The following is a 12,854-nucleotide window of genomic DNA, read 5'->3' on the forward strand; positions in this document are numbered from 1 at the left end:
ATGACGTATAAATGTTACGCCCCTTTTTAAGTGCTTAAGTAATGCAGCAGGCGACGGTAATTTACAACCCCTCGCGCATGGCCCGAAGTCATTAATTATCATAAAATGACCTCATAAATCATGAAGTTTGTAGAGATTGGTCGTTCCAGGTACACAAGCGAATATTTCACTCTTAGGGAGGGAGAGGGGAAGAAGGGGAAGGGGGGTTCAAACATGCGCAGTACATTCGACTCTGAAGGAATTGAGCGCATCGCAAGCTAAGGGTTTTAAGGATTTGGGCTGAATGTCGTCATTATTATTCGTGGGTAAAGACTATGAACAGTAGAGCTCCGTTTATATTTATCGTGAGAGAGAGAGAGAGAGAGAGAGAGAGAGAGAGAGAGAGAGAGAGAGAGAGAGAGAGAGAGAGAGAACCCTTGTGATTTAGAGAGGTACGTTTGCAGGATTTCGTGAATGAGGTTGTGTAGTCACGGGTCGATTCTCAGATCTTTAAAAGGGTCATCTGTCTCGGTGTTGCCCTGGGATTATTATGATGGTAGTCATCATGCATTTTAGAGACGACTTGTAAAGGGGCTCCCGTGGTGTAACAATTAGCGTTCCCGACCGTATCCCATTTACGGGACACCGGGTGTCGAGCGCGTACGTTCGAATCCGGGTTAAGGCAGTCGGTCCACAGGCAACCCAGCTGTTCATCCACCTCTGAGGGTTGGTCGACAAAAAAAAAGGTACATGGCTTCGGTAAATACATACACACACACACACACACACACACACACACACACACACATATATATATATATATATATATATATATATATATATATATATTGTGATAAACGATTGGGTGATCCTTGGACACAAGGACGTATCCCTTGTGCATGACAGCAATGCGACCCGAGAGCATAACAAACAGCGTAGTAGTATTTACGATGAACGTCGTACAGTCATGCACAAATATCGTACAGTCATGTGTCGTAATCGTCCCGTCGCGTTCCTACGACACGAAACGCACCAAGAAGCGACCTTCTACGTCGTAGATGAGAGCAGAACTCCCTGTGTCGCAAATGGGGAGCAGCTGTGTGTCGTACCCTCCATAGATCGCAATAATTCGAGGGAGGGAAAAAAAAAATAGGGAGGCATTAAACGTCCATGTTCGATAGAATATATCAATAGATCCGGGTTCGATGCCAGCTCTGTACGGTCGACTCTCATCGAATGTACACAAGCATTCAAGTCCAGTGGACTCCAAATGAATGATTTGTATTGGAATGTTCTCTTCCATGTCATAGCCAACTGTATGCTCTGTACAAACATTGCAGGATATATATATATATATATATATATATATATATATATATATATATATATATATATATATATATATATTATTTTTTTTTTATTATACTTTGTCGCTGTCTCCCGCGTTTGCGAGGTAGCGCAAGGAAACAGACGAAAGAAATGGCCCAACCCCCCCCCCCATACACATGTATATACATACGTCCACACACGCAAATATACATACCTACACAGCTTTCCATGGTTTACCCCAGACGCTTCACATGCCCTGCTTCAATCCACTGACAGCACGTCAACCCCGGTATACCACATCGCTCCAATTCACTCTATTCCTTGCCCTCCTTTCACCCTCCTGCATGTTCAGGCCCCGATCACGCAAAATCTTTTTCACTCCATCTTTCCACCTCCAATTTGGTCTCCCCCTTCTCCTTGTTCCCTCCACCTCCGACACATATATCCTCTTGGTCAATCTTTCCTCACTCATCCTCTCCATGTGCCCAAACCACTTCAAAACACCCTCTTCTGCTCTCTCAACCACGCTCTTTTTATTTCCACACATCTCTCTTACCCTTACGTTACTCACTCGATCAAACCACCTCACACCACACATTGTCCTCAAACATCTCATTTCCAGCACATCCATCCTCCTGCGCACAACTCTATCCATAGCCCACGCCTCGCAACCATACAACATTGTTGGAACCACTATTCCTTCAAACATACCCATTTTTGCTTTCCGAGATAATGTTCTCGACTTCCACACATTCTTCAAGGCCCCCAGGATTTTCGCCCCCCTCCCCCACCCTATGATCCACTTCCGCTTCCATGGTTCCATCCGCTGCCAGATCCACTCCCAGATATCTAAAACACTTCACTTCCTCCAGTTTTTCTCCATTCAAACTCACCTCCCAATTGACTTGACCCTCAACCCTACTGTACCTAATAACCTTGCTCTTATTCACATTTACTCTTAACTTTCTTCTTCCACACACCTTTCCAAACTCAGTCACCAGCTTCTGCAGTTTCTCACATGAATCAGCCACCAGCGCTGTATCATCAGCGAACAACAACTGACTCACTTCCCAAGCTCTCTCATCCCCAACAGACTTCATACTTGCCCCTCTTTCCAAAACTCTTGCATTTACCACCCTAACAACCCCATCCATAAACAAATTAAACAACCATGGAGACATCACACACCCCTGCCGCAAACCTACATTCACTGAGAACCAATCACTTTCCTCTCTTCCTACACGTACACATGCCTTACATCCTCGATAAAAACTTTTCACTGCTTCTAACAACTTTCCTCCCACACCATATATTCTTAATACCTTCCACAGAGCATCTCTATCAACTCTATCATATGCCTTCTCCAGATCCATAAATGCTACATACAAATCCATTTGCTTTTCTAAGTATTTCTCACATACATTCTTCAAAGCAAACACCTGATCCACACATCCTCTACCACTTCTGAAACCACACTGCTCTTCCCCAATCTGATGCTCTGTACATGCCTTCACCCTCTCAATCAGTACCCTCCCATATAATTTACCAGGAATACTCAACAAACTTATACCTCTGTAATTTGAGCACTCACTCTTATCCCCTTTGCCTTTGTACAATGGCACTATGCACGCATTCCGCCAATCCTCAGGCACCTCACCATGAGTCATACATACATTAAATAACCTTACCAACCAGTCAACAATACAGTCACCCCCTTTTTTAATAAATTCCACTGCAATACCATCCAAACCTGCTGCCTTGCCGGCTTTCATCTTCCGCAAAGCTTTCACTACCTCTTCTCTGTTTACCAAATCATTTTCCCTAACCCTCTCACTTTGCACACCACCTCGACCAAAACACCCTATATCTGCCACTCTATCATCAAACACACTCAACAAACCTTCAAAATACTCACTCCATCTCCTTCTCACATCACCACTACTTGTTATCACCTCCCCACTTGTTTTTTTTTTTTTTTTTAATTTTGCAAAGGAAGGAACAGAGAAGGGGGCCAGGTGAGGATGTTCCCTCAGAGGACTGGGCCTTTGAGGGAATATCCTCACCTGGCCCCCTTCTCTGTTCCTTCTTTTGGAAAATTAAAAAAAAAAATGAGAGGGGAGGATTTCCAGTCCCCCGCTCCCTTCCCTTTTAGTCGCCTTCTACGACACGCAGGGAATACGTGGGAAGTATATATATATATATATATATATATATATATATATATATATATATATATATATATTTTGCTTTGTCGCTGTCTCCCGCGTTTGCGAGGTATATATATATATATATATATATATATATATATATATATATATATATATATATATATATATATATATATATATATATACACATATATATATATATATATATATATATATATATATATATATATATTGGAAAGTATCACAATTTTGCACGTGATCAAGTATATTCCTTTGAGTCCTCCACGGGGAAAATGAAACGCAACAAGCTCCCAAGTGCACTTTCGCGCAACAATCACACCATCAGGGGAGACACACACACACACACACACACACACACACACACACACACATATATATATATATATATATATATATATATGTGTGTGTGTGTGTGTGTGTGTGTGTGTGTGTGTGTGTATGGTGAGGTTTTTGGACGATTTGGAATTTTTTTCTTTTTTAACTGCTGCATAAACTATGTGGCTTAGCTAAAATTTGAAGGATATTCTCAACTGATTTAAAAGGTTTTGCATGTGTAAGGAAATGATGTAAACTCATCACTGAAGTGTTTAAGGATGAAAAGGAGCGTGGTTTTAATGGGTTTTTTAGATAAACTGACCTGTAAGAAATAAATCTACATACCCTAATTATACTAATCTGTAAGAAATAAATCTACATACAAATACAAATAATATATAAACACATGTTGTATGATCACCAATGGGAAACTATATTTTTTTTCGATATCACATATAGTACTTTGCCTTATAGTAAGCTCTGACAAATAGAGTGAACATATACGTAACCACTGTATCATAATTGAATTTAGGATAATCTAATCTCATTCTTGCACTTCTGTGAAACGTCTAATATACTCTTTATTCCTAATAAAGAAAAATATGTACATTACATAGTGATCCTCCACACGATGTTACACCAGGCTCAGCCAGAAGCCACATAACTAACCTTATTTTGAGCGGTAGGTAGGGGAAAGTGGCCATAAGTTACGATTTTATATTTGATATGCCATTCCAATATGACAGGCTTTCATATTTGATATGTCATTCCAATATGACTCCATAATATGCATCAAAGTTTGAAGGAGATTACGTGTCTTAATGCTCGCCAAACTTAATGTCGTGTCTTCATTATATGATGCTGTCAGGGTAATAATCGTAAGCAAATTGGAGACATATTTGTCTCTGGTGAGGCTTAATTAACAATGAACTGTTATATGAAAAAAAAAAAAATGAACTTAGAATGAAAGACGTTGTGATGAATATTACAGAAAATGAAAAATAAAAGAGGATTAGAAAAAACGAGTAGATTAGTGGGATAACTAAAGAAATTGAGTCAGTTTAGTAGAATTGTGATCAAAACAAGGTAATCCTCTCTCATCACTTATGATTTAATGCCAGCTTCATGTCCAGGTATATTTGATCAAACGTGCTTGCTTGATTTCTCAAGTGGAGAGACAAATTTGTAGATTTAAGTGCCTACGTTTTGGTACTGAGAATGAGTTTTATATTTGTGTGACCCTATCTTTTGAGCTTCCTCTACTGTCTTACATTTTTTTAAACTACACTTTGCTGTCCATATTCACAGTTTGATAACAGTTTATTCCGTTCATCAATTACTCATAGAACAGAATTACTGTTTTTACTTTTAACATGTATCTTGTTTGATTTCAGTTCCAGCCTCTTTTGCAACAATTGAATATGTTCACGACGCCCCATACTCTTCGTTCTTCTACAGTAAACAAATTTATGCTCACTTACTTATCACTGCAACTCAGCTATTTCTATTTCAGTACCATCTTTTTAGCCTTCTGCTGGACCTTCTCTGTTACTTCTTTGTGTTTGCGTGTGTGTCTGTCCTTGCCTGAGGGTATTCCTCCTTATAGTTCTCCCTATGTTTATATTCTAATTGTTTACTAATGTGTAGATTTAAAAGAATTACGTACACTGAAGCTCATGGCTTCACTTCGTCCATTGGCACCAAAACTTTCTCCATTTTATATCATTATTGCTCTTGTATTCTGAGGAATTCCTCCTATCCTAACTCGTTCGTTTCATGGCCTCCAAGAAGTTTATCATTATAGCCTACCAGGTCTTCAGTCTACCAGTTATTCTTATGGCCTTTTAGCTGTACTGTTTGGCCACCTGCTGGTGGTGGATAATAACTTACCATCGCACAAAGTACGTGTTCTTATTCTACCTCATTCAGACTCAGTCATTCATTTGTAGCTTTGAAATTAGGGATTATATAAAGCCATTACATCATTTCCTGCTCGTTAGATATTTGGGCTTCAGGGCCCAATTAACTGTTAAATTATAATCACCAGTTGAAAGAAAAATGAACACCTTCAAGTGGTTAGGATTAATTCCAAGGCCATAAACGACCTCAAATCATAATCATACATGGTCGTTCGTGATTACATCTTGTTGAATATTTAAACATTTGTCCTCATATGAAAGATACCAGATATGTCTCTTCTTGCGTTCGTATTGGCTGAAACACTCGTGGGTTTCTTTATGTTTAGAGAAAGCCTAGATTGACTTTTTTTTCTTTAATCATTCAATAGTATTTTATGCTATATTGTATTAATTTCTTATTCCCATCAATAATGTTCTTGCAAAAATACAATACAATAACGTGAAAGAAAATGTTAGCAACAAGAGGCGAACTAATTTTGTGTATTACATTTATAATACCATATTTATTCACTAAATGGATAGTTTGAAAGTTATAACTTGTTTATATACGATATATATTTTTGCTATACAATTAACTTTAAGAGTCTACTCTGTGTTTCTGATCCAGATAATTTAAATACATTTAAAAACAAATGGGTGATAGCGCCACACGTCAGCAAGTATAACATTGTACTTTCTGCTCATAAATACATCAAAACAATGACCCAATACATAAATAATTCATATCATATAATTAGTAAAGAGGGTTTGATTTAAAGAAACGCTGTAGGACTAAAAATTCAGTATTTACCAAGAAAAATATTTGATAAAGAATCTAATAGACAGAACTAGAGTCTTGTCAATAATAGAGAGAGACCAGCTGGTGAGGAAGTCTACGGACCTGGGCGACAGGTGTCATTACACGCTCTTATATGGCCTAACTTGAGTATATTACAAGACCCAGAAGAGATGTAGAAGGTGAGACTGTGTCATTCATTTCTGTGGAGGATGCATAAGAGTTTTATCTCTATATTTGCCATTTTGCGTCGCATATGGTGTGTGGATTAAATCTACAGGATTAAAAGTCTTCCCCCCCCCCCCGAGTCTTTGGTCTCTATATATATATATATATATATATATATATATATATATATATATACGGCTGGAAAATATAGATTTCGATATAGTTTGAGTTACGGTAACTATATTTTCCTAGATCAATATAGATAAGGAATTGTTTAAACATAAGCTTCATATATGTTTCATAGATATTTAGGGTAAAATACGCTTTGCTCCGCATCAATATTACTTTTGGATATTAAGTGATTTTCTTCAAATGTTAGTATAGTGTTTAGATACTAAGATTACATTTGTCGAGCATGATTTAGAATTATATTAAACAGTCATCAACTCAGGCTATAGGGGGCACAAGGTATCTCTCCTGTGTTATACTTTTTTATTATTATTATTATTACTACTATTATCATTATTTTTTGATATCATTATCATTATTGTTATTAGTAATTGTGGTGGTGCAGATGCTGATGGCGTAGTTGCTTTTATTATTGATACAATTGCTGTAACCTTTATCTTACCTCTGTCCCTCCTCAGATGTATAGAGTATCTAGAATACATCCAGTTGGAGATTAGTGCTTAGGTCATGTTTTGAAAGTACTCAAACTTTTAAAGAATTGGCACAGTCGAGTCATTATATGATACATTGCATATACCAATGGGGAAGGGTGGGTGAAATATGCAAGATTTATCGTGCTATTCAGTATTCTAGTCGAGTAGTACGTCACACCCAGGATTGAGCCCAATGAAAATGGTACCAGATGTCAGAAAAAAAAAGGATAGTGGATTGAGGTGATGAATATGACATTGGTACTTTATACTGTTATATGACTGACCTCCCCATTTTTCCTAAACTTCATATCTCTCCCAACAAATGCCTGTTTTATATGGTGGAATCAAGAAAATACCGTACTCATGCTGTGACACCCTTATCATATTCTGTAACTTTTACACTACCATTGCAAAACCACAATACTCAAATTTCAAAGGTAATAAAAGTGGGATGCTAAACTGGTACTTTACCATTTGCAGTAAGTGCCTATGTACTGCTCTGAAGCATTCGACATTGAAAATATATATGATACATACTATAATTACTTTCAGGAGAGAATATTCATCAGTCAGAAAAATGACAGTGACTGGATAGGGCAGCTCTTGTGTCTGTGATTTTGCTTTCTGAGTAACCACTATGGAGGAGGTTTTAGAGCAGCTTCTTCGTGAAACATCCCCAAACAAACATGCACAGATCCGTCAGTCCTGCACTGAAGCCCATGGTAAGCTCTGTCAGGGACATTCTTTTTTTTATGAATTAGGAATTTTCTGTAGACAGAGCATCAGGTATTCTTTATTGCTCTTGTAAACAAAAATGACTGAATTTTTTTTCCTTCCATTAGAATATTTTTCTTCATCCAAATTCACAGAATAGCACCTTTAGTAATGAGGCACTTTTTCATGAGTCCAGCATTTTGATTTTTAGGTTATACTATTTCTAGTTTCCCTCTAGTTTTTTCTTTAATCTATTTTATCCATTCCTCCTGATGCATTACTCCTGATGAGTGCTTGCTGAGACTATGTTCCCATAATTTCATATGTATTAATGTAGCCTTTGGCAGCTGATTCACTTCTTGCTTGTCAAAACAACTAGCAGATTTTATCTTTTTATTGGATTGAGTATTTTGTTGTCATAGTTGCAGAATGTTAGTGTTTCTCAGATAAAACTTTATCATGTTATTTTATTTTCTTTACTTGCAAACATTTTCTGCATATCCCAAGACCTCTTACATTTAATACTCATGAAAAACTGAACACTTAGTTTTCACTTGTCCTGCACTTACCTCATGAAGACAATTGTTTGTCCTCACCTGACTTTTTGACCTGTGGTCCAATGTGATGGACATGGTCAGCTTCATCTGTTCTGCAGAAGCCCCATAGAAGGGATTTCTGCAGCAGGATGTAAGTATATACAGTATATATACTTCCTGTTGGGCTCTTGCAGAACTCAGCAAGCTGGCCTCATGTGAAGAATAATAGTGATATGTATGTTTGTATGAGGTAAGTACAGGACAATAGAGGGATAAGTTTTCAGTGCCTTTAGTATAAAAGTTGCATCTTGGCATAACAAGTCTTGTGTTAGGTTGAACTGGTGATTGTAATGGTGGAAGGATGAGTGTTGTCCACAACAAAGATCAGAAAGTGTAACTTATACATTCACCTGGCCTTCAAAATACTTCATCTCTTCTTTACCCTCTCATTTCCTTGATCCTGCATGGAGTGCAGCCTCAAAGCTACAGGAGTCCCATAAGTGGGCTTTTTATGTGGCTCTAACTGGTTCAAGGGTGCACCTATGCAGGAGCAGGGAAATGATGGACTCCTTTGGAGTGAGGGCATTCTCTGACAAGACTGCATTCCTTTCTTTCTGTTGAAAGGGACTTGCCAAAGGTGACTTCTCACATGTGATTTACTATCCTGATTCTGCTGCAGCATTTGGCCTAATGTATAACTTCATGATGAACCTTTAGGTCTCCTTTTCTCTGTCCTTCTCATTGACTCCCATGTACTAGTAGATGGAGTGTAGCAGTGTCATGATAATGGTGTATGATGATATATTTTCCCAAAAGGACCTCACTAAGGCAGAAAACAGGGAACAAGTGAAAATATAGATGTATATCATAATTTTTTCACAGGCTTGTTGGAAAACCAAGCTGGGTTGCTACGTTCACCTCCTCATGAATTACGAGCCGTATGTCTGAAGGCATTGCAATTAGCCCTAGAAACCCGTCAGTCCAAACTTGTGACTTTGGCCGTGTCTGGGTATTACAAGGTAAGATGTATTGCTTGGAGAGCAAAAATGTGTTTTTTTTGAAGGAATAGTAGTTCCAACAATATTATATGGTTGTGAGGCATGGGCTATAGATAGGCTTTTACGGAGGAGGGTGGATGTGTTGGGAATGAAATGTTCGAAGACAATATGTAGTGTGAGGTGGTTTGATCGAGTAAGTAATGAAAGGTTAAGAGAGATGTGTGGAAATAAGAGTGTGGTTGAGAGAGCAGAAGAGGGTGTGTTGAAATGGTTTATACATATGGAGAGAATGAGTGAGGAAAGATTGACAAAGAGGATATATGTCAGGGGTGGAGAGAACAAGACTTGTAGAGGGTATATAGTTATATCCAGGATGTATTTGGATAAAGTAAGTTGCCATCATTATATGATGATGTTATATATCCAGTATATTCCATTATTAGGTATTTAGGACTCTTTTATTTTCATTCATACCATTATTATGTAAGCACTTATTACTGTCTTATTTGACAGATATTTTGAGAATGGTTATACGCATTAAAGTCTAATTGAAATTTTTTCAGTTGCTTCGTGATACACAGTTTCATAGTTGTTATGAAGAAGATGACGAAACAACTTGGTTACCATGTCAGTTGCTGGGAGCAGTACAAAGTCTGCCATTCCATTCTGAAGACACACAAGTGGAACTGATAAAAGTAAGTATCTTCACTTCAGTACCTTGAATTTGCAGTTGATGGAAATTTCATGTGCATTAAGCTACATGCTTGATATAATCCAGCATAATGGAATTCAGAATTCAAAAGGATGTTTTTCTAAAAAAATAAAAACCTAACTACATGCCTTGGAAGAAGAGTTCCTGCTGCTAATTTGATTGTCCTTGATTTGTGTTCCCATGATTTTACTTGTACATTTTGTCTCTGCTGGAAGATATTTTGTAGTAGTGTCACTTTCAAAGAGACAAAGGAGAGTTACACAGAAAAACTTTCACACAGACTTATGGTGAAATTGTTAGAAATATCTTCAGAAGACAACAAAAGGACTTTGTCTCACACACTGCCAGTGACCTGTTTTCCTGAGGGTATGATGGATGTACTGTAACTTGCCACTGATTGTGCAGTGGCTACTAAGAATATCTATGGCACTTTGCAGAGAAGGAAAGACAATAACATGTATGGTTGTGCTTTCTCCTTGATTATCTGAGGTGCATTCTATTAATTATACTTAGGAATTAATTCATGTAGCTTTTTCAGGTCTGAATGGTGTTTTTTCTAAATGGGCTTTTTGTTTGTGTGAGAGAAAGTAACCTTTCCTGCATTGAAATGTTTTCATATTTTCCATTTTTGAGATGCTTTTTATGATTCTTCATAATGCATTCAGTACACCACTGTTATATATTTATTGACATTAACTTATATAATGTTTTATATTGTTAAAGAATTACATTAATGCTTTAAATTTACTGAAAATTCCAAGGTTCTCCTGAACATGAGCTGTGTCCCTGGCATCACCATCTCAGGCCAGTTAGTTACACAGGTGGTCGGAATATGTGGCTTGGCTTATGGCCGTGGAGGAGCAGCCTTACAAACTGCTGCCCAGTCAGCTGCATCTCAGGCTATCGCTCATCTTGTCAAACAGCTGAGTTAGTTTTGATTGTGATAATTCTCTTTTTATCTGTTAAGGGAAAATTAGTGAAGAAAATTTATGGACACCTTCATTTGGACTGAGAAAGCTTTCTTTTTATCTTCTTTTTACTGAAGTGCTGCAATCACAAGAACCAGTGTCCTCATCAGTGATATATATAGATTTTTTTTTCATAAATATTTGCCATTTCTGTCCACACGTTTGCCAATTGTTTCTCAAATTATTGAAATTTGTTTCCTGTCTTGGGTTAAAGACTAGACATTCTCACTGCTGTGGAAGTATGATGTTGCTCATCTGAAAATTTTCTTCTTGCTGTTTTTCAGAAGAAGAAGGTGAAGAACAAGAGAAGATACTGATTAATAAGTCTAGAAGTGGACATAATGAGAATCATGATGAAGGAACTGATGAGGATGAGAATGAATACATAGCCCCAGCATTTGATGAAATTGTACCTGTTATAAACTTTATTGCTGATAAATTAATGGAAGCTAATAAGTAAGTCATTCATTAATCTATATTTCATACTTTTCTGTCATTTGCTTTTATTACTGATAAAATAATGGAAACTTTCAAGTATGTCATTCATTGATATGTATTTTCATACTTTTTGCTTATATGTATTTATTGCTGATTAATTAACAGAAGTCAAAAAGTCATTGTTGTAACTTTTAGATTTCATGTTTTTCCTTCATATACATTTTTTTCATATTCATCCATTGAATCTATTTTAGACAACAAGAAGAAAAGAAAGGCCCTGATGTTCCTGCTCTCTTCCTCTTGGAATGTACAAACACCCTTCTCACCCAGCTGTCACATCCAGAAAACATAGTGCAGTTGCATAAACCATCAAGAACTCTCTCCCCATCAGGTATGTAGTAAATATTATCTGTATCTCTATTATGCTGTCCTTTTGATTGAAAACTGATACCCCCATCAGTGATTATATTTATATTTATTATGCTTTGTCGCTGTCTGCCGCAAGGAAACAGACGAAAGAATGGCCCAACCCTACCCACATACACATGTATATACATACACATCCACACATGCACATATATATACCTATACACCTCAATGTATACATATATATACACACACAGACATATACATATATACACATGTACATTGTTAGAACCACTATTCCTTCAAACATACCCATTTTTGATTTCCGAGATAATGTTCTCAACTTCCACACACTCTTCACCACTCCCAGAATTTTTGCCCTCTCCCCCACCCTATGATTCACTTCCGCTTCCATGGTTCCATCCGCTGCCAAATCCACTCCCAGATATCTAAAACACTTCACTTCCTCCAGTTTTTCTCCATTCAAACTTACCTCCCAATTGACTTGGCCCTTAACCCTACTGTGCCTGATAACCTTGCTCTTATTCACATTTACTCTCAACTTTCTTCTCTCACACACTTTACCAAACTCAGTCACCAGCTTTTGCAGTTTCTCACATGAATCAGCCACCAGTGCTGTATCATCAGCAAACAACAACTGACTGACTTCCCACACTTTCTCATCCACAACATACTGCATACTTGTCCCTCTTTCCTCGCCACACATGAAATGACAACCCCCTCCCCCTGCATGTGCGCGAGGTAGCACTAGAAAAAGACAACAAA

The 12,854-nt window shown here is 37.6% G+C and overlaps 1 protein-coding gene across 1 annotated transcript in view; it reads left to right on the forward strand.

Annotated features, from left to right (window-relative positions):
• The first annotated feature begins 6,582 nt into the window (after positions 1 to 6,582).
• The window catches only part of LOC139759792 (brefeldin A-inhibited guanine nucleotide-exchange protein 3), a 93,070-nt gene continuing 86,798 nt past the window's right edge, over positions 6,583 to 12,854 (forward strand). The window contains exons 1-7 of the mRNA XM_071682257.1: positions 6,583 to 6,688; positions 7,889 to 8,058; positions 9,469 to 9,605; positions 10,148 to 10,279; positions 11,058 to 11,223; positions 11,549 to 11,720; positions 11,957 to 12,093. Of these exons, the coding sequence (XP_071538358.1) occupies positions 7,974 to 8,058; positions 9,469 to 9,605; positions 10,148 to 10,279; positions 11,058 to 11,223; positions 11,549 to 11,720; positions 11,957 to 12,093 (829 nt within the window). The 5' untranslated portion in view covers positions 6,583 to 6,688; positions 7,889 to 7,973. The remainder of the gene's footprint in view (positions 6,689 to 7,888; positions 8,059 to 9,468; positions 9,606 to 10,147; positions 10,280 to 11,057; positions 11,224 to 11,548; positions 11,721 to 11,956; positions 12,094 to 12,854) is intronic.

The sequence above is a fragment of the Panulirus ornatus genome, chromosome 34 (genome assembly GCF_036320965.1).
Source record: "Panulirus ornatus isolate Po-2019 chromosome 34, ASM3632096v1, whole genome shotgun sequence".
NCBI classification, from domain to species: domain Eukaryota; kingdom Metazoa; phylum Arthropoda; class Malacostraca; order Decapoda; family Palinuridae; genus Panulirus; species Panulirus ornatus.